The 25,780-nt window shown below is 37.8% G+C and overlaps 3 protein-coding genes across 7 annotated transcripts; 1 reads left to right on the top strand and 2 right to left on the bottom strand.

Annotated features, from left to right (window-relative positions):
• Positions 1-293: 293 nt before the first annotated feature.
• LOC136258563 (KRAB-A domain-containing protein 2-like) lies at positions 294-4,855 on the bottom strand. Of its 5 annotated transcripts, XM_066051885.1 has the most exons (10): positions 4,060-4,855; positions 3,882-4,010; positions 2,415-2,558; positions 1,956-2,355; positions 1,757-1,909; positions 1,365-1,706; positions 1,250-1,307; positions 838-950; positions 573-640; positions 294-517 (listed from the first exon to the last, which is right to left on the bottom strand). In XM_066051885.1, exons 1-5 carry the CDS (start codon positions 4,084-4,086, stop codon positions 1,866-1,868), a joined length of 744 nt encoding a protein of 247 aa, XP_065907957.1. In that variant the 5' UTR covers positions 4,087-4,855; the 3' UTR covers positions 294-517; positions 573-640; positions 838-950; positions 1,250-1,307; positions 1,365-1,706; positions 1,757-1,865. The 5 variants fall into 5 exon arrangements, 4 of the variants coding, with proteins under 4 accessions (XP_065907957.1, XP_065907956.1, XP_065907959.1 ...); XM_066051884.1 differs by having other exon boundaries at positions 1,250-1,706; XM_066051887.1 differs by lacking the exon at positions 838-950.
• A 1,549-nt stretch (positions 4,856-6,404) lies between these two features.
• On the bottom strand, positions 6,405-15,393 carry LOC136257457 (cell division control protein 6 homolog). Its single transcript, XM_066050678.1, has 8 exons — positions 15,127-15,393; positions 14,856-15,016; positions 12,848-12,969; positions 12,232-12,385; positions 9,284-9,345; positions 9,069-9,232; positions 7,646-7,792; positions 6,405-6,583 (listed from the first exon to the last, which is right to left on the bottom strand). The coding sequence occupies exons 1-8, from the start codon at positions 15,337-15,339 to the stop codon at positions 6,494-6,496; spliced, it is 1,113 nt and encodes a 370-aa protein (XP_065906750.1). The 5' UTR covers positions 15,340-15,393; the 3' UTR covers positions 6,405-6,493.
• A 1-nt stretch (position 15,394) lies between these two features.
• Positions 15,395-25,178, top strand: LOC136257456 (Golgi-associated PDZ and coiled-coil motif-containing protein-like). Its single transcript, XM_066050677.1, has 6 exons — positions 15,395-15,503; positions 16,713-16,941; positions 17,764-17,943; positions 21,128-21,303; positions 22,327-22,630; positions 24,381-25,178. Exons 2-6 carry the CDS (start codon positions 16,720-16,722, stop codon positions 25,071-25,073), a joined length of 1,575 nt encoding a protein of 524 aa, XP_065906749.1. The 5' UTR covers positions 15,395-15,503; positions 16,713-16,719; the 3' UTR covers positions 25,074-25,178.
• Positions 25,179-25,780: the final 602 nt, after the last annotated feature.

The following is a 25,780-nucleotide window of genomic DNA, read 5'->3' as shown; positions in this document are numbered from 1 at the left end:
TGACTTTGATAAGCCCCTTGATAGATAAGCCCCTTGATAGGCTATCAAGGGGCTTATCAAAGTTATATAAAAGAAAATGAAAAAATTGGATGATAATATGTTTACTACAAGGAACATGGGTCAAGACGGTTCCGCTTTCTCTGTATTGACTATCTCTCCCTCCAAGGTTCCTTTGCGTACTCTGCAGTTGGATTGGATAAGGTGCATTCTGCCTGATCAAGTTCCTGCATGGAGCACACATCCAACACCACGCCCCTGATGTACTAGCTAGAACACAATATTTATATTCAGTATAGATCTAATTGATTTTTTAATATTCAAATTCAGCTTGTGACAAAGTTACAATTTTAACTTGGAATTAGCTCCAATACAGCAGTTAGCTATACACAAACACAGGCCCATTCTTTGAACAGCATGGCCCTACAAAGTTAAAACTGTTTTCGTCCTGTGAGATTGTCACTTCATGCCTTTTTAAGCACTGTCTGTGGTACCCCCATGAGCAACTATTGCACCTGACCTATACAGAGTTCACACACATAAATACAAGATTCGTTAATGTAACTAGAGCTTGCCAAGGGAGTTGTATCATCATCCACCAAACCAATCATTCCACAGGAATGGCAATAGTCATTCAATGGTTCTAAATAAACAAAATATATATATATTTTTTTTTTCTCCACAGGATTATAATTATCACAAGGCATTGACTTCTATTGATGCACTATACTACGTATAAATGCATGTGAACACCATACTATTGACCTGGATGTCAAACCAATGCATGCACATAAGTTTTGTCTACAATGTTTAACTTAACAATGTTTAACTTTTGCATACTGCAATTTCATTCATTCAGCATTCTTTCGGTACTCTAAGTCTGCTGCCTCCCGAATTGCCTTATGGCGATCACAAGTAGTGAGGTGATCATATGATTTTTCACTGTGTTTTTGCTAACAGAATAATAACATATTGCTATAAACATAAGGGCATTGCTGAAATCACATAGACAGAACACCAAACACTACAGTTATAACAAAACCTCCATGCTTAAACAACTTGATAAAAAAAATATAGGCCTCACACAATAAGGACAAAGATTTTCACTGAAACTAAACATTTTCACTTCTTGATATGAAAAAACCTTGATCCCACAGTATGTATTTATACATGGCTTGTGTAGTTATAACTAAGAGGTTTCACTGGTCAAAAAAGCTATAGCAGTCTACACAAAATTGGTAATGATTTGTACCTCTGAGACTCCGACTCCATGTGATCAGGTGGTGATGACGTATCATCTGTAGGAGATGCTATAGGAGATACAATTTGATTTGACAATGGTTTGTCAGGCAACAGTGGTGGAACACTTTGACATGCTTGCTGTGGTGACATCCTTGAGCTAGATAGTGGTGATGCACTTCTACTTGGTCGCTGTGGTGACATCTTTGAGCTAGATGGTGATGTACTTCTACTTGGTCGCCGTGGTGACATCCTTGAGCTAGATGGTGGTGATGCACTACTACTTGGTTGCTGTGGTGACATCCTTGAACTAGATGGGGGTGATTAACTTCTACTTAGTCGCCATGGTGACATCATTAAGCTAGATGGTGGTGATGTACTTCTACTCAGTTGTTGTGGTGACATCCTTGAACTAGATGTTGGTGGAAACACAGTTGGTGGTAATTCATCAAATAGCAGTGACACATCATCTAGTTGAAAGCGCCACATGATTTTTTTACATCACTATTGAACCACTAACCATCTTTGATAAGATCAGTTAAATCCTCTTCCATTATACAATGGTCAACTCCTTCGGGAAGTTCAGCAAATGGGGCTAACCTTGGTGGCTGGCCAAACACCACTTCATATCAGCTTTGTTTTAAAGTGCGACACACTTGAACATTTAAATTATCTGCAAGGGCACATTACATATTAGTTAGGCTCATACTAGTACTTACATTGAATACATGGCAGCCAGTCAGTCCAAGATACACAGTTGGAATCCTTGTGCTCACATTTAAATGCTTGCAACTGCATTTCTACAAGATGGTTGCCCTTTTCAATTAAACCTTGTGACTGTGAATGGCGAGGTCTACCATTGATTATTGTCACTTCTCCTGGCCACGACTTCAATATCTCTCTAATAACTTCATTAACAAATTCCCTTCCATTATCTGACTGCAATATTTTGGGGAGCCCAAAATATGGGAAAACCTTGTGCACAAGCCCACTAGCTACTTCAATGGCACTCTTGTTTATCAGTGGCCATAGCACGTGAAACTTTGACCAGTGGTCCATGTAATGTGCAATGTAGCAATAAGAATCATCTGGCATGTGCCTCATATCTATCAAATCAATCTAAAATAAGCAAGAGTGAATAATCCTCTATGTAAATTATACTCTCTCCCACAACAAACCTGACAACGTGTTAAAAATCCTGATGAAATGATTGGCTTCAAAGGAGCAGTACAATTCTGTGGCTGCTTCAGCTGGCAAATATGGCATGTGCTACAAAAATATTGAGCTGCTTCCCTTGGCAAACCTTCATACATTCTTTGGACCTACAATAGTAACACAATTAGAAATTATGATAATTGTGGGCAAGTTTGTTAAATACACATACTTAAGAATGCTGGGAAATATAATTAGACATACAAACAAAAGTGGGCAAAGTGTGAAATAGGTACTGCTATCAATTACTAAAGAAAATAAATGGCGCCTCTCAGAATGTTGTAGTTGAAAACCATACAAATATGAGATGAAAATGAGTTTTGAATAGTCTTAGTGTATCAAACATCAATCCTGTATTTTTTTAAATCGTCAAAACCCATTTTTGTCTGCCTGACTGTCTGTCTGACTTGTCACAACGTCAGAGGCCAAACCAAAGCAAGCAGTACATGGCCACCACAATAACAAACTCACGGATAAACCTTTCTGGTTCTGACAAGTGTCTGTTTTCTGTTATATTACATGATCATCTCCTTCATGCAAGGAAACCATAATAATAAGGTGTTAAATTTCTGTATAGACACTTTCCTTAGATCTAGAAGAACAAGTCAAACAACTATTTGACATTTAAACTACTGACAGATACAATACATGTAGCTTCAATGATACAATGACATGACTGGACCACACTCTTAAACAATCAGAACACATACATGCCACACTTCAGAGCCACACAATTGTGTCCTTTAATTGCAGTCAGCTGCTGTTGAAAACAAAACAATGGGAACTGCACTCCTATACCTTTAAGTATTGAAATCAAGACACTCTAATAAAGCAGTCATAGTTAAATGTGTATAACATCTATGCCATAACAAGAACAGTTAACACACTAGTGCAATCAGAAACAAGTTGATGTTGTGCTACTTCTAAAAACCAAGCACCATGCAGCTAGCTAATTCATCTGGAATTAATCATTACTATTTTACTATTTTAACCAATTCATTATATCCCTGATAGATATATGCCAATATATTATGGTCAACATCCAAACCAAATTTTCAAACTCTTCTAAAGTTATGACTGAGAATATAAGCACTTGTAGTCAGTATATTCACTGTTCAAATTGATTTCTTTGCTCAATTTTCTACTGTGTAGCACTATATTCCCAAAACTACTTCCACAATAGGCTAAAACATTAGTTGACTATCTCAGCAAAAGCCTGCATTGCACGCACGTAATGATTTCTTTTATTATCTCAGTATTATTTCCAACTCAGTACTCCAAGGAATGGGCTCACATGTTTAGTTACAAAATTAAATTAAGCGTGGCTTTAATATAAACATAGGACCACCCCGTCTTCACTATATTATGCAGTCTCAGTAACCATAAAACTTGGTGACACTTTAATAATATGACAGCATACACAATTCCCATACCTCTGCAAGCGTTTTCTTGTAGCCTACATGCCCATTTTCCGTTGAGTGCACACGCTCTAATATATCATAAAACTTCTCAGCTGTTGCCACTATGCAATGATGACCAAAGACAGTTTTGTCATTATCATTCTGTAATATAGTTTTGTGAAGAGAGGCACAAAAAACCATCATTTCTTACTTTGCTTGGCTGGCAGACATAGGACATTTTCTAACTTCAACTCTGGATAGTTTAATAAAGCAAACTTCTTCGTTTTAATAAACCAGAATTTGAAGGAGTTTGAAATATCGCTCAGTCTTTCAATTCCATTCAAAACGTCTATGATTTTCTTAGCCTTCTCCTCTGATACTGTCTTGCTTGTAGTGGTGTGATCAAAATACTTCGTTCTGCAGAACTTTCCGAACAGCTCTTTGTGACCTTCTTTTGACATACTGACTAGCTAGCTAACTCTATATATGTAAGATGAGCTCCCGTCGTTCTGATCAGATTATTTGGTTGACACACTTGAGGGTGATTTTGACGAAGCTGTACATCACTTGGAATTGACTCTCAATGATCCAGCACTTCAACAATTTTCGTCAATTTTAGTAAAGTCTAAGGACAAGATCCAAACCATCGTTGGTGCATTTACTCAACTGATACACAAGTCACAAAGTGTCTTTCAGGAGTAAATACCTCTCCTGCAATGCTAATTAAAGGGTCTCTCAACAGGCACAGAGGAAGATGATACCCCTAGGATGTTTTTTGCCAACCTTGAAAGCAGAGGATATTTCCTTTGGTTATCTTATTTGCTGGACTTTTGGCCATTGTTACTGCGTCAGCTTCAATGTATTCATCCACCTGCTTAGTGGGAGTACTTCGTTATTTTTGACTTTCTGTTCAGGACATAATCTTTCTTCTTAGCTGCTATAGCTGCCTGCTTCTTATAATGATCAACTAAATCTTTCAGGCCAAAAGCAGTACAACTGTTTCTAAGATCAACAGAGACATGAATCAGAAGATGGGAAACTTTTTAAATTCTGTTGTTAGAGCAAATGCAGCAATTGTGACTTCAACCAAAAGCTGACCATGTCAATCCAGGAATATATTATCTTTGAGCCAATATATAAATAGCTACAACTTATTTCATGTAAAAGGACTTCATTGTACTTCATGTACTTCAAAGTACTTTAAGTACCTTAAGTACATTACTTAGGACTTAAGTATAAGTACAAGTACATTACATTTGTACAAAGTATTTAAGTATAAGTACAAGTACTCAAGAAGGTGTACTTAAGTGTCCTTAAGTACAAGTACCAAAGTACTTCGCCCCATGCCTGGCCTCAAGGTACTCTGATCTGACATTTAACCACATGGGTGTGTTCACACTGTTAAAACTTCTTTAAAAGGGAACATTATTTAACTGCCAATGCAGCCTGTATAAATGTAAGAAGTTAATGAATTGTCACGAAGGACAGCTATACGTGAGAATCTTACGGTTGTTAAGAACCACATTATATGTACAGCTATCCAAGTTAGCTAACTTCCAGTTAGACAGAGCTGGGTTATGAAAATAAGCCTAGCTAGCTATAATTGTAGTAGATAATGGCAATGACCCGCACTCTAGATTTTCTGATGAAAATCAGAAAATCACCAAAATTTAATAGTAGCTTTAACAGTGTTATATTGATCCAGGGGCAGATATAGAAATATTCAGAGGGGATTTCAGGTTCTCTGGAATTGCAACTTCAGCCTAGCTGTAAGTTGAAGACCCAAAAAAAAAGTCACTACATAGCTAGTTTTGAACGCTGTGAAGGTAATTTCAAAGGCAAAAGTATGTAGTTTTGCCAATAGAAAAAGCCATAATATATCCAGTATAACTCTGTAATTTATCAACCAGACGAATTGTAGGGGTGCGCACTGTTTCAGAGTGGGTTTCTGGAAACCCCCCTTATGATCAGTATTTCAGCAAACAAGACTTGTAAAATGATGCACTAATTAGAATACATGCAAGGCATGTGTACCAGATGCAGTATTACTGTGACTATGGGATAAAGATTCTGGGCTCACATTAGTAAATTATCTGCTAGTTATTCATAGGATCTATATGCCTCCTTCAAGATATACACCCCATAAGTTAGACTGGTTTTTCCATACTCCTTGCAGTTGTGGCAATAAGCAAACTTCACCCATGCAAATAATGTGTAAACTGTTTTTGTGCTAGAGTTCATTTAAATACCGTGATATTTGCAATAATCATGATGATAAGCTCCACAATAATCACGGGAGAAAATTTATATCCCCACTCTACTTTTGGGAACTGTTAGCTTTTGTGCACTAGTGAACCGACTGAGTCAAATGTTCTCTCTTGTGTTTACTGAATACCATACAGTTGATGGAAGAAAATGGTGACAATAAGCACTTGTTTTCCTCAATGTGGTGGTTTGGTGTTTTATCAGCTGATGAGTGTTTTCTTGCATCAAGTTTTCCAACTGCTAGATATTTAGTTTGTAAAATGTTTAAAGTGACCTTGCATTGTTGCCATCTTGGTTATAATTCTCTACCTCATGTATACATTAGCTATATATGTTAATACAAAATATATACGTGTATCATGTATGGTCTTGATGATATCTCAACTGAGTGTACGAGTTAATATGTTACAAGTGATTCTGTCCTGTCTAAGTAGTCTATCAACATCAGCTGGTTCCATTTTTAGTAGCACCTGTATAGACCAAATTGTGATGTAAACTGCATTGTTGTATTGAGGTAATAACAAGTGCTAATTACATATGAGACCGGGTTAGCAAAAAGGGGTCTTCCACATACATCCAATTCTATGAAGTTAGGAGACCAAAACTTAAGTGATCAAGAAACATATTAACTTGAAGTTTTCTCAATCCATTAAGCTATGTTGGTGCCTACTACAGACCAAATTTCAAGGCAATAGCCTTTTCCAATCTTAAGTTATGAAGTTGGTAAATTTGGTGTGTGTGGAAGATCCCTTTTCACAAATCTGGTCACATATATTACATGTGACCATGACAGACGCAATAGATAGAGTTTGAGATGCAGTGCATGTGTGAGTGTGTGCGTGCGTGCGTGCGTACATGAGGCAGCATAGCATAGCCAAGTGGTTAGAGCACCGGCCTGGTAATCTGGTTTGATGCCTAGTTTTTCCTTGAGCAAGAAACTTTGCTCCAACTGTTAAACAGGGACCTGGTGTCAACTGGGGAACCAGCCCACCGAGTTGTAACATCAATGGGTACTTGGTGTTATGTTAACTGGGGGAAAATGCCAACTCAAAGGCTTTGCTAGCTAGGCTGTGTATGTGTGTGTACGTGTATGTGTGTGTGCGTGCGCACGAGCACCAGCCTGGTAAATCAAAAGATTCCAGGTTTGATGCCCAGTGATTCCCACTTGCTGTTGTTTTTCCCTTGAGCGAGAAACTTTATACTCACATTGTTCCAGTCTACCCAACTATTTAAATGGGGACCTGGTGTTAACTGGGGAAACAACTACCCATCTGCCTCATCAATGGGGTAAATGCCAACTGTCCATGTCTCATGTAACAGGTGAGGTAAAGGGGGACCCCCACACCTTCACCTGTGAGGCATGTGTGTGTGCATGTGTGTGTTACACGTGTATAGGTACAGTCATCAAATACTACACCTACAGGGATATGTTGTACATATTTGTAACTACACAACCAACACTGTACACCCAAGATGACATGACTTATTGAAGTGATGTGCTAGTATACAACAGTGACAACTCTACAACTTACGGTGCTTAGTCTAACTTGTTTCTTCTTGCGTAATAACAGTAATCCACGTGACTCCAACATGTCACACAGTCCAAAGAATTCACCATCAGATTGGCAGCACTTTCCATTCAAATGTTTTTTACACACTTTACAGAATGCGTCATAGAACTGAAACAACACCAACAGGTATAGTAAATACTACACAATGAACATCTGAACAATTTACTATTTTTATAAAACACACACATACAATAAAAGAAAGGGCACAGCTTATGTCACCACCTGACACAGGATTGTGTCTGTATTCAATAGGGTAAGTTTCTGACTCCCTGCTATACAGGCCTTCATGTAGGTCTCGGAGTACGACTATTTCATAAATTTGATTGCAGTGTCTTGATGCAATTCCCTTAATTAAGGCTATTTATTGTTCATTTCATGTTTCAGATCCTCTGCTAGACTGCTATGTCTCATCGCCTCATTATCATTTCATCATCTCACTGTTTACTGATCATATAGATGATCTTGCTTACTTAGCTAGGCATAGACAAAGGAACGCTAGATGGGCTGAAGACCAATCCTGATGTCAGAAGAAGGGACTTTAATCCTTTTACCTTCTCAATAAGTTAAGACGTTTTTTTTTAAAAGATGGAGATACTCTAATAGAGCATTCAGCTAACTCTAATAAAACAATCAAGTGTACGTGAATATTGAGTTGCCCTCCCACATTGGTTTAGGCTAACTTTCTGATCCGCAACCAGTGTTGGGAGTAACGCGCTACTTATGTAACACGTTACGTAATATTATTACTTTTGTGGTAACAAAGTAATATAACGAAATACGCTATAAAAACAGGTAATATAACGCAAGCTACTTTACTTATAAATGTAACGCGTTACCTAAGTAATATAGTTACTGTAACGAGTCTAATATTACGTAATATTATTACTACACGTAACGAAGTTACTAATCTCGTTAGTTATCCTCTGAGTAATGGTTAGCCACAGCGAAGAAACGAGGCCTACTGAATGAAGCTTATTCACCAGCTTCTTACTTATAACCAAAATTTGCATATTGTCCAACAGCGCAATCATGTCACGTGATAAGGTGGTAGTTTCACACGTGACAGCTTAAGGCTGTGGACACAAAGTAATATAATATGTAATATTATTACAGTTACTTAAAGTAACTTGCCCAACACTGTCCGCAACATAAAATTAACAATAAGTGGCTGAAAAATGAGGTAACATTTGTGGTGTGGTGACGTTTTCAGAGCATAACTATAATTAAAGCTTTACAGTGACCAGCACTGAAGGTCTGACAGCAAATTGTGTTGCAGCCTTTGGATTACCCCTAATAAACAGAAATGGAGACTTAATAAGGTGAAACAGAAAATGGGCCAAAGAAATGAATACACTCAAGGTTGTATACTCACAGAACCATGTACCTTTCCTAAGGTCACATCTTGTTTCTGTTGTATGGTCACTAAAGTGGCTAGTGCCACAGTTTGCTGTAGTGGTAACTCCTTCATACAAAGAGCTGCTGCTGACTCTGTGTACACACTACTGAAGGCAGTCCCAATATGTTGAATGTTGATAGTGTCTGCTCTTGCTGCGGTAAGCAAAAACTTAATAAAGCAGTGCAGTGTTTTAATTGGTTTACCTTGTGAATAGCTTAAAGCTGATCTCTTTCTCTTTGTTCCTCTTGCTATCGCCTTAGCATGTCTGAAAGATATAAAACAAATAAAATATAGGCAAGCAAATACAGTATATAAATTGACTGCTCAACTCGAGAGGACTGCTATTATCTTAATACAAATTAAACTTTTTCTATCAAACACAAAACCTGTCTGCTCTTTTAGAGTAGTCGAGTGTTCTAATAGGGAATGGTATTGTATGTACAATCTCATACATGACCTCAGGTTGTCAGTTATGTAAATTACAGACACATGAAGAAGTAACAAACAAAATAACAAACAACAGAGAAGAATTCTCTGTGGTAACTATTACAGGAATATATGCTACATTTTCTATCATCCTGTACATTGTAGCATTAATAAATAGTATTCTGAAAACACTGAATGAGAACATATCATTTGATGTTAAAAATCCAGGTGCCCCTGCAGTTAACTAACAGCAAAATAGGGTATTTTGTAATCACATTGTTAACTGTTAAGCTCTGCTAAGGAAGCGTAACTCGATTATCACTGAAGTATCTTCTCAACTGTTTTCTATTATATTTTTTGATAAAAATTCTGTAGACAATGTTTTCAAAACTACTCTTCATTTTCGTATGTGTATGGAAGGGACAGGTGCCCCCTTTTAAACTCAAAGTGATTCGCTATTCCTGACAAGTTACATTGTTAAATGCAGGTAAATGTTTGGAGAGCAAAGCACTTCAGAAACCCGTGATACCCACATTTCAAACCATCTCGAATTGGCCACCTCTGAACGAAGCTTACCATTGCAGAAGTTTGGTGCAGGCTCTAACAGCATTCACTTCTAACATACTGGCTGCATTGACCTACAGCATATATTCCCATATATTGTTGTAGGGAAATTTCTTGTACCATTTCTCCTATACGTTATAAGAGTGTACCCTGTCTTTCCATGGAACTTGGAAAGACTAAAGACTTTAGTTAAGACATAATCCTATCTGGTTACAATATTCATTGATCTTTATTTGATTTCTCTAATACATGCCGCCCATAGGGATTATAAAAGCCAAATCAGCCACATATTGCTTAATACATGGAGTGGATGTAGTGAAGCTGGTGAAGCAGGGGTTCATTTTCAGGGGAGGGCGGGAGTGCACTTGCTACCCCTCACATTAACACACCCTTCCCTTATGAAAATTTTGTGTGCAACTTGTATGCGGTTTGCAACTACACGCGTGCAGTGCTCTTAAGATGATTGCAAAACAATAGCACAACTTTGCATATTCTCTGCATGCATACAGTTCAGTAGCAATAACCTAGTGAGTTCTTTTGCTATCATATTGCACATATGCAATTTGCTTTCTTACAATAGCATTATTCATGCTATCCTTTTACTTGTATATTGCACGTGTGCATTTTGTTCTCATACAATAGCAATGCATTGTGCTCTTTTTGCTTGCATACTGCATGCTTGCAGTTTGCTTTCATAAGTTTAACTGTAATAGGGGGCTAGTTTGCTCACAAATTACACACATGCAGTCTGTTCTCTTTCTGCTTACATGCAGTATACAGTACGAAATAGCCAATCAGATGAGAACAAACAAATGTTTAAAATTTGCGCCCAAACTGTTTGCTACTATTGACAACCTGTACAAAGAAAACAAGTAGTCTTTGTTAGTGGGATGTGATGTTCTACAAGAAAACTTGTTGTAGCAGTACATGACATTACAAGTACAGCTGAGGTTGGCGCCTTGAGTTGCTGAGGTTGGCGTCTTGAGTTGCTGAGGTTGGCGTCTTGAGTCTCCTTGAAAGTTGTGCGTCACAGGTGGAGAAACATTTCTAAACATGAATAAAATACTACTGCTACTGTTCATTATGGCTTCTTTGCTTTCTGTAACAAAATGAGGGAGTGTAACTTTTAACCTTTGATTTAAAGACTACAGAAATGTACAATTGAAAGCAGACAAGAAGTGGGATCGAGAGCATTTGAGCCTGTATCAATTTCTACATTGCTTTTGGACAAAGCTCAACTAAAGATCATCTTTGTGAAAAAATTGTGTGCAGTGAGGTCAAACAGACAGTTTGTGGCTTGTAACTGACTTGTAGTTTTGTATTGTATTGCACGCATTTCTTGTAGATGTGAATTACAAATTTAAAAGAAATACAAATATGAAATAATTAGCCAAAGTTTGCAAGCTGCATGCATGCAGTTGCTCAACTGCTAAACTGCTCACAAGTTGCACGCATGCAATAGCACACATGCAAGCGTTTACATGCAACAGCTTTGGAAATGCATGTGTGTAATCGGGCCAAATACTAACATGCACACACATGCATTTGATTACATGCATTTGCATGCAAATATACGTGTGTGTTTGCGTGTGCATGTGTGCAAATTTTCATAAGGGTTAACTTTTAAGCAAAAGTAATTTAAGAAAGTGGCTAAGAAATGTACCTGAGAATGCATCAGAAATACCCAGGACCCCTTTACATCATCACCCCCATAAAACCTTATTTTCCCCGAGTCTTCCTAGATGATCTTAACTAAAGTCTTTAGTCTCCCCCAAGTTCTATGGAATGACAGGGTAAGCCTCCTATAACATAGGAGAAATGCAGGCTTGAGAAGATATTCAGGATAAAGAGAAGAAAATGATTAAATCCCTAGTATATCCAGGACAGTAATCCCCAATTAATGAAAGTTTGATAATCCAGTTTGTATGCTGACCATCATTTATGTAGATACTTGTGGGAATTTTCAAGATACAGTACAGCTTATACACTGTGCTCAGTTGAACAACTAAAAGGTTTTATTGAACCCATAAAAATGTCTGAAAACAGTACTACCTTTTTGTCCTTCATACTGTTTAGAGAAATTTAATAAGCCAAAAAAACATGAAAAATTCACCCCTTACATATTTCCAGTCATACAGTAACTGACAAAAAAGTTTTGTACCTGCAAATGTCCAATGCTTTTCTGAGGTCCCCATCCACTGCTGCAACCTTCCTCGCACAATATTCAATGGCAGACTTCTCAAAATCATTGAACTTTTCATTCAAGATGGCGACTATGTCTTGTACACTGTACGCTGAGAAGTTGACGATTTGATCTACAAAATATAAAAAGGCTATTGTACAGCTCACGAAAAGAGTACAATATTGAACATTTTATATAACGGACACTTAGAAGTTGCGGTTGTAATAATACGGGGTTGTCGTTTTAAAGGTAAAAGTATATGTTCCAACCAAAATCTTTTGTCTGGATAGGTTTCAACCAAAATCAATAGCCAGCCTGTCCACAACACTTCAAATACCCCCAGGCACAGATAGTAAATGTCACTGCTATACGCATTAGGCTCACTCCCACGATGAGTCTATTTTAGAGAGTTTTTAAGAGGTTTAAAGTTCTGCCCAGACCTGTTAGCAGTGGTCAAAGTAGATAACGTTTGACTGACATATTTGTTAGAAGATGTCTGAGATGTTAGAGCTTCAAAACATTTGATACGGCTTGTCTTTTTAGTCTAGGCAGAACTTGGTACATTACATGTTACATAACATAGTAGGCAACTTACGTGCCCCAGTAGCCTTAGTGACGGTAAAGGTGTTGCCAATCCCGATTAAGATGACCCTCCAATTGAGCAGTAAGGTGATCACTTTCTCTGTCAACTGGTCTACCTCATCCAACACTATAATACTGAGAAGAGACAAGGAAGGGTAAACACTTGTGGCATTGCAGTAAACATTTTCACAACTTGTACACAAAAGTGAATTTGTTACTCTATGGCTCCCACGAGCTTATGCAATTGTGTAATACAGCGGAACCACAAGACTTCACTTCCTTTATACAGCAGCTTTTACTGCACACGAACAGCCTAGCTAATGTATTTCGTGGACTGAACTCAGACTGGGTTATACATGAGTTCATAATAATTTTATTTGTATGGATATGTACAAATATTAGCTGTATTTATATTTATATGAAATATTATGAATCCTCCCTTAGTTGTCCTTACTCTTAGATTCTAAGAGGTCATAAAATTTATATAAAGGTGTAAAGGGATCGAAGAGTTTACAATTGCCAACAGTTCCTCTTTGATCAAACTAATACCTTTATTAGTGATAGAGACCATTAATAAAGTCAAGCTGGGACTTGATGCATTTCTGATTGTAGTCTAGTCAGCCTAACATATGAACTCTTGGTAGAAGGTCCACAGCACTTCAGAAATGTGTGAATTGAAGTCGAGGACACAAAATTTGACTAAAGTACTACCATGCAGAAAGTGTTAAGCAAATCATATTGAGGTGCCTCCAAATTTATTATAAAAATGACTTGACAGCTGAGCAAAAAATTGGGCTACATACTTCATTCTTCCTGTTGACCATGGCTCTGAATCACATTTATGTGATATGAAGGTGTGACATGATTTACATCATTTTTGTAAGTATCAGAGATACTCTACTACGTGTTTCCTTTACTGGTGGATGACTGCCCTCCATTTCATGGGATGAAACTATCACGTGATGAAGTATTCAGATGATTATGCAACCATGATTGCACTGCTATAGAAAAAGCTTTCAGTTAGTACGTATTATTTAGTGATGCTTCTCTGGATAAACCTTATGGCTCACTAGAGCATGTTGCCTGACCTCTATAAAACATGAAAAGCAAACGGAATACTAGAGATATCAATGGTCCTTGTTTAGAGCTGGGATGAAGCTTCAAATGTTTCGTGGGTTGAAGGTTAAGTTAACATTGAATTATAAAAGTCCTTTGAAGCTTCACAATACACTCATAGTCTACGAAAGAATTAAAAATAAACGCTGTTATCTTTATTGTAGCTGCTTATTCATCTTGCAGGATTGATGTTTGTCTCTTTGCAATTGATGTTCGTGTGCCACGCCCATTTCAAACCATCGCAGTTTAGCTTGCTACCATAGTTGCAGCCTAAAACACCTTATAAGGTGATAGATAATGCATGGAAAACATCCTTTTAGCCATTAGTTGGTGTTTATTTATGCATGATGGCAGTATAGTGGACATGCCCATTTGCAATTGATCGATCATGTCATTCAGTACTGCTGCTATGCACTTTCCTAACATATTAAAAAGATAAAACTTTAGAAGAATGTGCATAAATACAAGAAAACCTAAAGCTCATATACTATGTGCCAGACTAGGTGCATGGTTAGTCCCAACAACTTCAACCATAAAACTAGTGCAAGTGTGATCATAAGGAAGAGCAATATCAGTAGTTGTAACTCATAAATGCTGTGCCTAATATTTTAAACTCCATATATTGTAATACCCGTAGAGTCTATTACAAGTGACTCCTAAAATACATCAGCCTTACATGAACTCAACAACCTTTATGAACAGCATTATACATGACACCAATGGTATTATTTACTTTGCTAAACCTGTAAAGACATCCACAGGCTTGCAACGCAAAGGTGGCATCATAGCTCAGTTATTATGAGAGAATTCAAACTGATTTTCAATTTTAAAATCCTTCTAACAGATTTTGCACATAAACGTTGCCCCCTACTAACCAGCAAATTATCAATCACTATAATACTTACACAAGATCTTTAGTTGTTTTGGTGTACTCCTTTACTGCTTGTTGGCATTGCTTCTCACCACCTTGACAGGCTACCCCTAACTTGTTAGCGATGGTCTTGAATACTTCTGTGGGCCTGATCACCATACAGTTGGCAATCACGTGAGTGTGGCGCTGCAACCACTACAAAAAACGCAGCTGTTTACACGAAACACAAAACCATCATGTGAAAAATACTCAAGTTTTTCATACAAACAAAAGTCTCTTGTCAGTATTGCACGACATTTTCTCACCGTGTCATTTGTAAAAATCGTCTTGATTGTGGCGGTCTTTCCGGTGCCGGGTGGGCCCGTGACGAATAGCGATCCAGGTCTTTGCTTTTTCACGTGTTTCGACAAAAAGGATCGAATACTGTCCATTTCTTCTCTCCTACCACTGAGGGTAGTCTCAACATGACTTACAACATGACTAGTAACATGACGTTTTCGCTTTCGACTGACCTCCATTATTTTGTATTCACTTTTGGCGCCAACAATTTGCGCCAAATGCGTACACGTCCGTATACTTACGTGGTTTATGTAAGTGTGTTGACGACGGTGTGCATTAATTAGTAACAGACTGTGACACGTTTTTGGTAGCAGATTTCTGGTCACGAATCAGTAGCGACCAAGTGAGTGATGTACTTAAGGAGTGTATAACGCGTATCTCTAATTGATTTTGTGAAGAATATTAAGCGTATACTTACTGTTGCTTGCCTTCACGAAGTCTTTGTAGGTATGTAAAAATTGTTTTATATCATTAAAGTGTGCGATTATCAAACTTGGTGTAAAAGTTATTTTCTGAGGTTGGTGGTAAACTTAATTGTTCACAATGCGGAGCCATAGTAAATTGATTGTTGTATTGGAACAGTGTTGTAGTGTAGAGAGTGTATGGCCTACAATGGTGTATAAAGTCAATGCACTGTAGACTGATACCTGATATAACCGTACAATAGGGCCATGTGGGGTATTATAGTCACTCAGTATTATTGCTATTACTGTGTTCAGCTTTATGTGATCATATAGTGTGTGGATGTATAGATTCCAAAATTAAATACCCAACTTACCACAGTTGCAGATCATGGTACAGTAGCTATGGATTCTTGTGTGGATTTAAAATTGTCGATAACTAGCAGCCAGCTGTGCATTGTTGTGTACAAACTCTACCTGTTTAATGCTGTCACTTGCAAAAGTGTCAGAAATACTTTTACAAAGGCTTCTGGTTTAGTACTTTTTATGACAGCATTGTGTACTATTGTGTGTACATGTACTGAATATCATGCTAAAGAATCTGTTGTCAAGTTGTGTAGACATGGACTTGACAAATTAATGTAATGAATGACTTCTTGGGAGACTAAAGTGATGGTTGGAACATCATGTGATAATGTTGTTACATGCGATAGACATGTGTCCTCCATTAGTATTGTACTGCTGATCTGAATATACTTTTCTGTCTAACATAGTCACTTCATTTTTTTACAAAGTTGTTGTCCTTGCAATGGGAAGACGTATTGGATCTCCTCTAATGAAGACACCTTGTTGCCATACTAAAATGTCCTTGTTAGAGAGGTGTTTTGATTTTGAGGGTCTATTTTTTGTATATTAATACAAATGGGACTATGGACACGTGTTCTGATTATCAAGTGGTTCTTAGCAGTGAGATGTCCTGATTTCAGGGGTCTAATTGTATAAACAAATGGGATTATGGGCTGGTACATCAAGTGCCAAGCTTAAGGGGTCTGTTTTGATACCACTGTACATACGTGAATATGATATAAGTACATGTACTGTTGTTGAATATTTTATTTCAACATGTTGTCAGGTACAGTGTCACATTTCAGGTGTAAGATGAGCTCCCGTCGTTCCGATCAGATTATTTGGTTGGACACACTTGAGGGTGATTTTGATGAAGCTGTACGTCACTTGGAATTGACTCTCAATGATCCAGCACTTCAACAATTTTCGTCGATTTTAGTAAAGTCTAAGGACAAGATCCGAACCATTGTTGGTGCATTTACTCAACTGATACACAAGTCACAAAGCGTCTTACAGTCAAATTGTAAACTAGAGGTAAGCATGTACTGTGAGTTGCTTAACTGTCTGCTTGATATCATGCTAAATATAAATGTACATAAGTAGTATGCTTTAAAATATGTTTCCCACTGCAATATGGTAACTATTTTCAACATGAATATGGAGCTGTTTTTTTTTTTGTTTTTTTTCCAAACTTGTTTTATCTGGAGCCTGTAAGTACTGCAATCACACCTTGCAGCACTTTATCTATTGTACTGTTACTAATTTGCTCCATGTAAAGTTGTTAACACTGATCTGTATGTAATTACATTACACTGTACATGTAGTTAAGGTGTCTTACTTGTGTACATGGATACTTGATGCTATAAGGTTGCATGTGTCGGGGACCTGGTGCTTGTTGCTAGAGGAAGGTGGTCAAACAATGTGTTCTCAAAGAAGAGATTGACTTTTCAATCATATGTTGTATCAAGAGTTCATAATATAAACTCTTGGTTGTATTAATGCTAGAAAGAGTGGAACAGATCCATACCATGTGTGCTGCCTAACTTCATCTTAGCATCATTGTGTGAATATTACAAGTGATCAACACACACACATGCACACACACACGTATGCGCGTGCGCACCCTAGATCAAGACGCTTGCTGATGTTTAGTTTCTTCCAGAGTAAGAGTATTATCAACACACAATCATTTCATTGTGTAAGATTCATTAACAATTACAATGCAAAGTTTATTAATGTCTATTTACAGTAACGTGTGTGTTTTTAAAATCCCTTATTGTTAAGTTTTGATTTCCTTAAACATGAACGTTTCCACAAAATTTGTACATTTCCTTAAACCTGATCCACACTCCCCAGGCATTGCTAATGGACATGAGGTCTCAACTGGTCAAACAGAAAGCTGCTGCTGATGTGCTGGAAAAGGAGGTAAAGGCTCGCCGACTGGAGGTGAAAAGTCTGGAGCTACAGTTAAGGAACAGCAAGGAACAGGTTGACTCTGACTGTAGTAAAGAATTGGATTCCTTGAGAGCACAACTGGTATGGAGTTGATGTGTATTAGTAGTAGGTGAAATTGAAGGAGGATAATATATTAGAATATCTGGAATGATATAGTAGTACCATGAAACCCTGAAATATGGGTAATATAGACATCAGAACACATTCTGTTTGTATTTGTGTACTTACGTACATGTAGTCCCCTGAAATTTGGATACCTCAATAATAAGAACGCCTTTACAATATAGACATTGTTAGTATTTGTGTAAGACTCCCAAAATTGTGACGCTTGCGAAATAAGGACACTTCAGCATTGGCCCAAGAATAGTGAATTCCTATTATGTGTAAAAATTAGTATCAAAGAAATAATAATTTACATATGTGTGTGAAAATAGGGGGTTACTATTCAGTGGACTGGACTACTGGACTGGCATATTTTTGATTTTTGCACATTCTATGGTTGGATTTATGGAGTCTTGCCAGTAAGTACCCTTAGGGCACCTGCAGCCCACTTCTAAACGCTGAAGATGAACAATGGAATATGCGAAAACTGTCTCTTATCTTGATAATTTTGCTACTGTTCATTATGCCACTATACAACACTTATTTCTTACCCTGGTGTGTAGTAATGCTGCAGGCAATTGATTGTGACAGCAATAGTTAATCAGCAATCAACTAGCCAGTAGACGGTATCCTTCGAGTTATATCCTTAGAGCAAGCTTGAGGAGCAAGCAAGCTAGTCTCGCTGCCAGTTTTCTGTCTCAGTGCAGGGGCTTATCAATTAAAGATTATAAGTAGCCATACTGAAAAATCTCTAATTGGTAAGCCCCTGCACTGAGAGGCAAGTCTAGAGGTCTGGCCATGCTGGCGAGACTAGCTTGCTCTAAGGATATCTTGTCTACTGGCTAGTTGATTGCTGGTTAACTATTGCTGTCACATTCAATTACTACACACCAGGGTAAGGAATAAGTGTTGTATAGTGGCATAATAAACAACAGCGAAAATATTAAGAGACAGTTTTCGCATATTCCACTGTTCGTCTTCAGCATTTAGAAGTGGGCTGCAGGTGCCCTAAGGGTACTTACTAGCAAGACTCCATAAATCCAACCATAGAATGTGCAAAAACCAAAAATGTCAGTCCAGTAGTCCAGTCCACTGTGAAAATAGCAGATTGTGGTATGCATATGATTGAGCACAGGGGCTTTTAGCCTCAACCCTATATAATTTACATCATAACAAATTTGCACTTCAAGCACAGCTACTGGAAAAGTGCTATGTCTTCAAACTTTTTATAATAGTGAACTGTATTTACAGTGAAACTCACCCAAAGAACACTGTGAAATTTAAACAGATTACTAAGCAGAATGTTATTCTAGACGCACACCTTGACCTTGTGTGCTACATTATACATATAGTCATGTACCATGCACTACAAGACTTACTGCTGTTGTTTAAACTTGTGGCTTACCACTGTGTCTCCTCTGATGTAAATGTGACCCGCTGAGCAAAAACTGGCCATTTTCACACGTTCCTTGCAATTGCTTCTCTGTGTTCTATAGTAGCAAAGGAGTGAACAGCCAAATTTTCAGCTTTATGTGATGAATAGTCTTGGAGCTATAGCACTAGACAGTTGGAACAGGAATAAACTTGATTTGTACAGCAATGATACGGCAAATAAATTACAGCCGCTTATTTAATCTATTGTAACTCCGACTGAAACAAGCTATAAGGACAGGGTTTGGCTCAGTCTGTTTGCCATGAACTGGCACATAGATCAAGGTATTGTGTTTTCCCTGTGTGGACAAAGAATAAGGCCATTCCAACAATAAAATGAAGTCGGTAAACTTTATTTCTATTATATTGTGAATAAGTGCCCATAACTCACGTACCGTATGCTGTACAAACACAAAGCAAAAATTTTCTTACTCCCAATGAACAGGAGAATCTGGTGGTGTATAGGTTTTATTGATTTAGCTTTGTTTTAGTACATTTTGAAGCAATTAAAACATGCATAAGTTTTTAAACGTAGCATGTGTATGTTTTTGTTACAAAATAGAATTTTTCGAAACAGCTGGCTTTCACTCAGTGGGTCTCAAATGGTTTCTTGACCATTTTAATCAGGTGGCTGCAATTTCATGTTGGGCAGTAAGTATACTTTAGCTATACTTGGGACCTTGGTCAGTATAATAAGGTGGTTTTATTTATGAGGTCATGAAGCACGTCATAGCTATGTTTCGACCGGTTGTATACAATCACTGGACTGGACTAGTGGACTGGACTGGTGGACTGGACTACTGGACTCAGGTATTTTCCCTTTTTTAACCAAATATTTGGGCAACTGGTTGAAAGTATGTTAGTCTCATGTAGTTAGACCACTCCCCCACACATAAAGAAACCCACACACAAACCAAAGAAAGGTGTGATCATGCCAGACTAGTCAACATTGCCCAGCTTCAGCTATGTACAGAGGTTCTAATAGTTCTTGCATGTCAACAAATTTAAAACAGAAGTCACATGCGGTAATTATAGTTTAAAGTTCAAAATGGATCAATTTGATTGGTTGAAATCTTGTGCATGTGATTTCACTTGTTATTGCCGTCGTGCAAAAACTATAGAACCTTTTTATCAGCTATTGAATAGCAAGACAGTTAACTGTCGCCACTTAATTTAGCTGACTCCATGACTATAACTTGCATGGATACTACAACACTACATACACATGTACTGTATGGTTTGTACTTCATGATAAGACAAATGGTAGTCGTACAATACAGATTATGCCAAGAGAGAGATTCACACAATTCTAAGATAATAGACAGTGCCAAGTAGACAGATTCACCTGCATATTTTACATTCAATGTAGCAATAGCTACGACCAGTTGCCCAAATATTTGCCAAAATGAAAAACAAACAAAAAAAGACTGAATCCACCAGTCCAGTCCACTAGTCCAGTCCAGTGATTGTATACAACCGTTTCGACCTGCTTGACATGGTCACTATAATGAGGTGGTTTTATTAATGAGGTTATGAAATATGAAGTACACTTTAGCTGTGTTTGGGACCTACCTGACATGGTCACTATAATGAGGTGGTCTTGTTATTGAGGTCATGAAGTACATCTTACAGTGTTGGGACCTACTTGACATGGTCACTGTAATGAGGTCATGAAAAGTATAGGCCACTTATAACAAGGGGTAGTCAAGTAACGTTCACTGTACTTCCCCAGGAGCTGGAAATTGAGAACGTCGTACAAGACCAGAAGAACTTTCAGGAGGTACATTCCCTAGCAGAACAGCTTGAGTCAGAGAATAACATGTTACACGAGTACATGGAGGAAGCACACTCCGACCTGTCAGCTGCTAAACTACACGCAAGATACATGGAAAAGGAACTGGCTGGAAGGTGTGTACAGTGTAACTTGTTAATGAGTACATTTGAAAATGAAGGCACCAAGGGACATTTTTAGTTGGCCCCAAGTTGTCCATAATGCAGTTTCACTTGTGTGCCCCTAGTGTATGTTCTATTAGAGTAGTTGAACAAAACTCTGTGTATGGCTCTGAATTTTCCTGAATGTCAACAACTGGGTTTCCCAATTAACCCTTCGAGGACCAAAGTCCATATTGGACGCAAGTACATGGGCTAGTATAAGCCGTTATAACTACTTATCAGTACACAGTAGAAAGAATTCGCTAGCACCATGATACTCACCATGAAATTCCTGACAAAATCACACCAAGTATCGCTTAGTTTGAAAAGAATCTCTGCTGCTAGGCCACCAAGAAAAAGTAGCTCTTCCATTATCGTCCGTCATTACTCTACACCCGCTACTTTGATCGGCCATATCTTGATGGTACTTCATCATAGCGCATCAAACTAAATGCCATTAGACTCAGCGTGTGATGGCGATTCGATTTGTATACAAAAGATCACGTGACTACTTCATGAATACGTGATAAGGAAATAACGAAGCAGACATTCAGTGGAGATGACTTCGCCCGTTCTTCGCTTCATATCACAAGTACTGTTTTGTGTAGAGCAAAACTGTTATGATATTATTGTTGTGTATGAAATTACCATTAAGTTAATGCCCAACAATAATCCGTCTTCATTTTACAGAAGGCTACTGCCTTCCTTATAACACAAAGTTACGCGTTCCTCCATACTTGAAAATTAATTTGGTCCTCGAAGGGTAAACAGTAAAGGTGTATGCAGAAGAGTAAGCCCTGTGCAAAAGTACCCAAAACAAAATATTCAGACAAAGGGGTAATGGAGACATCTGGTAGACCAAATATTTGCGGGTTAAATTTTATGTTTTCCTCTGGCATAAGTTCCCGCCTACTTACCTGGCACTATTTAACATAACAGTTGATGTATATACAGTAGAATGTAATTTTGTAGTATTAATGATATTTGAAATACTTTCAGGGTCCAGCAATTACAGTTAGTCGGCAGTGGTGTATCACAAGAGAGATTTAACAAGTTATGGATGGAGCTGAATGCTGAGATAGAAGTACAGCGACACAAAGCTGTGATAAAGACCAAGAAATCCACAACCAATCCTTTCAAAGCCATGAGAATACCGCTACCAAACAAAACTACAAGTGCACGTCAAAATTTAATTATCGGACGTTTTCCAACCCGCAAGGCATATTCTGGGATACTGGACTCATGTGTTAGGAAGGTTGTGGTGGCTAAAGAAAAGGGATCCAGTCTGGGGATGTCCATAACGGTAAGTTATTAACTTTGGTATTTCTCTAAGATGGCATCACTGGGAATTTGGCTTTTACATATAGTTCTTCTTACTTCAAAAGGTTTAAAAACACTTGAGACCAGGGTGGAAGTTCAATGTATTGTACCAAGTTGATACAGGGTGTTCTATATTGACGCACGCATTATTGCACTGCCGTAAACCAATCATTGCTTAACTACTGCATCTACATAGAGAGTTGATGACTAGGGTTCCACCGTTACCTAGCAGTAAATTTTACTAATACAGACACAGAAACCGATAATTGCCATATATACAATTTACATACTTCTTAAGTTACCTAAATGTGACTGCTGTATTAGAGCATTTTATTGTGCAGTGACTGTTCTATTAGAGTATTTGATCCTTTTCATGCAAACATAGTAAGTAGCAGTTGCTCAATGTTTAACAATGCAATTCCTGCACCTTTTATGCTAGAATACTATTTCCAGCCTGTTATAGTTTTGCTAGTATATAATTTATGATAACAGTTACGATGATGACGATTGGTGCATGTGGCTATTAATCAGTATCGGAATATCTAAATAACCAACACCGATGCTCCGATCCATTACCGATCCGATTATCGGTGGAACCCTATTGATAACCAAACTAGTACAGTAAAACCTCTATAATCCGACATTTGTTGGGATAAGAAAATTGTGTTGGATTAGCAAGGATGTTGGATTATTGAGACAAGGATGTTGGATTATTGACATATAAAAGGCCTTTGGTACACAAAACAATGTCAGATTATGGAGGTATTCTGGATTACAGAGGTGTCGGATTAGAGAGGTTTCGGTGTACCAGTATGCAGGGAAACATACTAAATGCTAGGGCTGGGATGAAGCTTTGAATGCTTCATGGGTTTGAAGGCTTCATGGGTTTGAAGGTTAAGTGAACTTCAAATTATAAAACTATCCTTATGCACTCATAGCCTATAAAAGAATTATGAATAAACATCGTTTGCAGCTGCCTATTCATCTTGCATGATTGATGTTCATCTCTTTGCGATTGATCGTCATATGCCACACCCACTTTTATACCATTGCAGTTTAGCTTGCTACTGTAGTTATAGCCTTAAAACACCTTATAATGCATGGAAAACATCGTGTTTGCCTATGCATGGTTGCAGGCAATCAATCGAGTTATTCAGAACTGCTGGTATGCATTTTCCAAATGCTTACAACTGGAGAAGGATGTGCATAAATGCAAGAAAACCTTTAACTTGTATAGCCAACACCGAAGCTTCAAATGTTCAACATTTTATTAGCAAATGTTCGTAGGTAAATTTCAAGCTTCCCTACTAATTACTGAAGCCCATATTTGTATACAGAGCTCCATTGAAGTACTCTAATAAAACATACACCTGCTTTCAAAACATTCTAATAGAACAGCCATTTCCAATTTCAAGATACAGATAAACAAGGGTTGGATATCTGAGGGTCTACTGTACTCTAATTGAATGGTTGTTGCTTGGATAATTTATGTTTCAGGAGATTATTGGCACAAGAGCTGTGCACTACTGCTTTATTGAATTGGCTGACTTCTATAAGAGCAACGTTGTACAAATGTGGCTAGTCATACTACTGTACACACAGTTTCAGTATTACAAACTATTTACCTATCCAATTGTATGGTCCACTTGGAAATTAATTGCCAGTTCTAATTTATATCACACACACACATGCATGCACACATTATCCAGTGCTTACCATATTGTTCTTTACAGGGTGGAGCTGAACATGGTGTTCCCATATTAGTATCAGACCTTCAGTCAGGGAAACCAGCACACAGCTGTGGCCTTCTTAGAATTGGTGATGCCATTTTATCAGTGAATGGCCACAATCTGAGGAACTGTTATCACAGAGACGCTGTCAGCATCCTTCAATCAGTTGGGGAAGAAGTAGTAATGGAGGTAGTGTATGTTGCTGATCTCGTGTCAGATAATAGTGAAGATGAAGGGGAGACACAGGAGAGACGATCTCCGTCAGAAATGATCCCTTCGATTCAACCACACAATGAAGAACATAATGAACAGTCTGGCAGCTCTGAATCAGAATATGACTCTCCTGACTCTTCCTTCGAACCAGACCACATTACATCCCTGCCAACCTCGTCTTTACCATCATCTTCTGCAAGTGTTTTATGTAAACCTCGTCGAGCCCCCCAGCAACAACAGCAGCACAAGTTGATATCATCGTTTGACGCTTCGTACAATGGACTACAGGCTCACAGAGAAATGGCCCATCCTGATGATTACTCTGATGGAAATTCAAATTATAACAATTCGATTAATGGTCAGGACAGCACCACCAATTATTCATTGTTCTACACTGATAATCCTCATGCTACTGTTGTATCTGCCATTGAGCTGGGACCTAATGATATTCCCAAAGGGAAAAGCAAGCCAGCCAGAGTATAGCCACAATGTTTATGATTGTATATGTATGTAAAACTGTTATACACTGTCAATAAAATTGTATATGCAGCTTTGAACCAAAGTAATAATTATATTAGAATACAGTAATGTGAACTAGAGTGGTGAGTACCCATTAACAGAAAATGTCACATCAATATGTAGTCCTTAAACATGATGTAGACTGAGGACTATATAATAATTATTATTGATTGTGAGTGATTGCTTCCAATTGTTAGCATTTCTATTACGTACTACGTAGTTTTCTGGTATATTTCTGCTGGAAAATTTTGTGATTTTTTCAATGGGACAAACCTTCCTCTAACGTTACTGGCTGCTTGGGAGAGGAAAGAGCCAATTGCACTGGTCTTTTCTCTTGTCCCTTTTACTGAATTGCTTGAATTTTACAGTGCCCATCATTTTTAATGGTATGTATATGTTTGAACGTGCTGTAGGGATATATACATGCTCATTCTACAATATTACAGGAACAGCAAAAAACTGTTTTATGGTATTTAGTAGAAATTACTCACATGATTTGCACTGAAATGATTATTTTTAAGCAATCTATCTCTTTGAAATGATTGTATTACTGATTGGAGTGTTTGTAGGATGACTTAAACTAGGAATGCTATGCAAAAAAGTTTTTATTGTTAGTGATATCAACAGAAATTCTGATGCATGTATATATGGATGTGTGCTTTAGACACATC

Source organism: Dysidea avara, chromosome 6 (genome assembly GCF_963678975.1).
Source record: "Dysidea avara chromosome 6, odDysAvar1.4, whole genome shotgun sequence".
Lineage (NCBI taxonomy): Eukaryota > Metazoa > Porifera > Demospongiae > Dictyoceratida > Dysideidae > Dysidea > Dysidea avara.
This window is presented reverse-complemented; position numbering and strand designations above follow the sequence as displayed.

Coding starts and splice junctions, on each gene's coding strand:
- LOC136257456 (XM_066050677.1), top strand. CDS start 16,720: ATGAGCTCCCGTCGTTCCGATCAGATTATTTGGTTGGACACACTTGAG. Junction 17,944..21,127: donor ATTCCTTGAGAGCACAACTG/GTATGGAGTTGA, acceptor GTACTTCCCCAG/GAGCTGGAAATTGAGAACGT. Junction 21,304..22,326: donor GAAAAGGAACTGGCTGGAAG/GTGTGTACAGTG, acceptor AAATACTTTCAG/GGTCCAGCAATTACAGTTAG.
- LOC136258563 (XM_066051884.1), bottom strand. CDS start 4,086: ATGTCCTATGTCTGCCAGCCAAGCAAA. Junction 4,011..4,059: donor ATGTCTGCCAGCCAAGCAAA/GTAAGAAATGAT, acceptor ACTATATTACAG/AATGATAATGACAAAACTGT. Junction 1,910..1,955: donor CTGGCTGCCATGTATTCAAT/GTAAGTACTAGT, acceptor GTGCCCTTGCAG/ATAATTTAAATGTTCAAGTG.
- LOC136257457 (XM_066050678.1), bottom strand. CDS start 15,339: ATGGAGGTCAGTCGAAAGCGAAAACGTCATGTTACTAGTCATGTTGTA. Junction 15,017..15,126: donor CGATTTTTACAAATGACACG/GTGAGAAAATGT, acceptor CGTTTTTTGTAG/TGGTTGCAGCGCCACACTCA. Junction 9,233..9,283: donor AGCTTTAAGCTATTCACAAG/GTAAACCAATTA, acceptor TGCTTACCGCAG/CAAGAGCAGACACTATCAAC.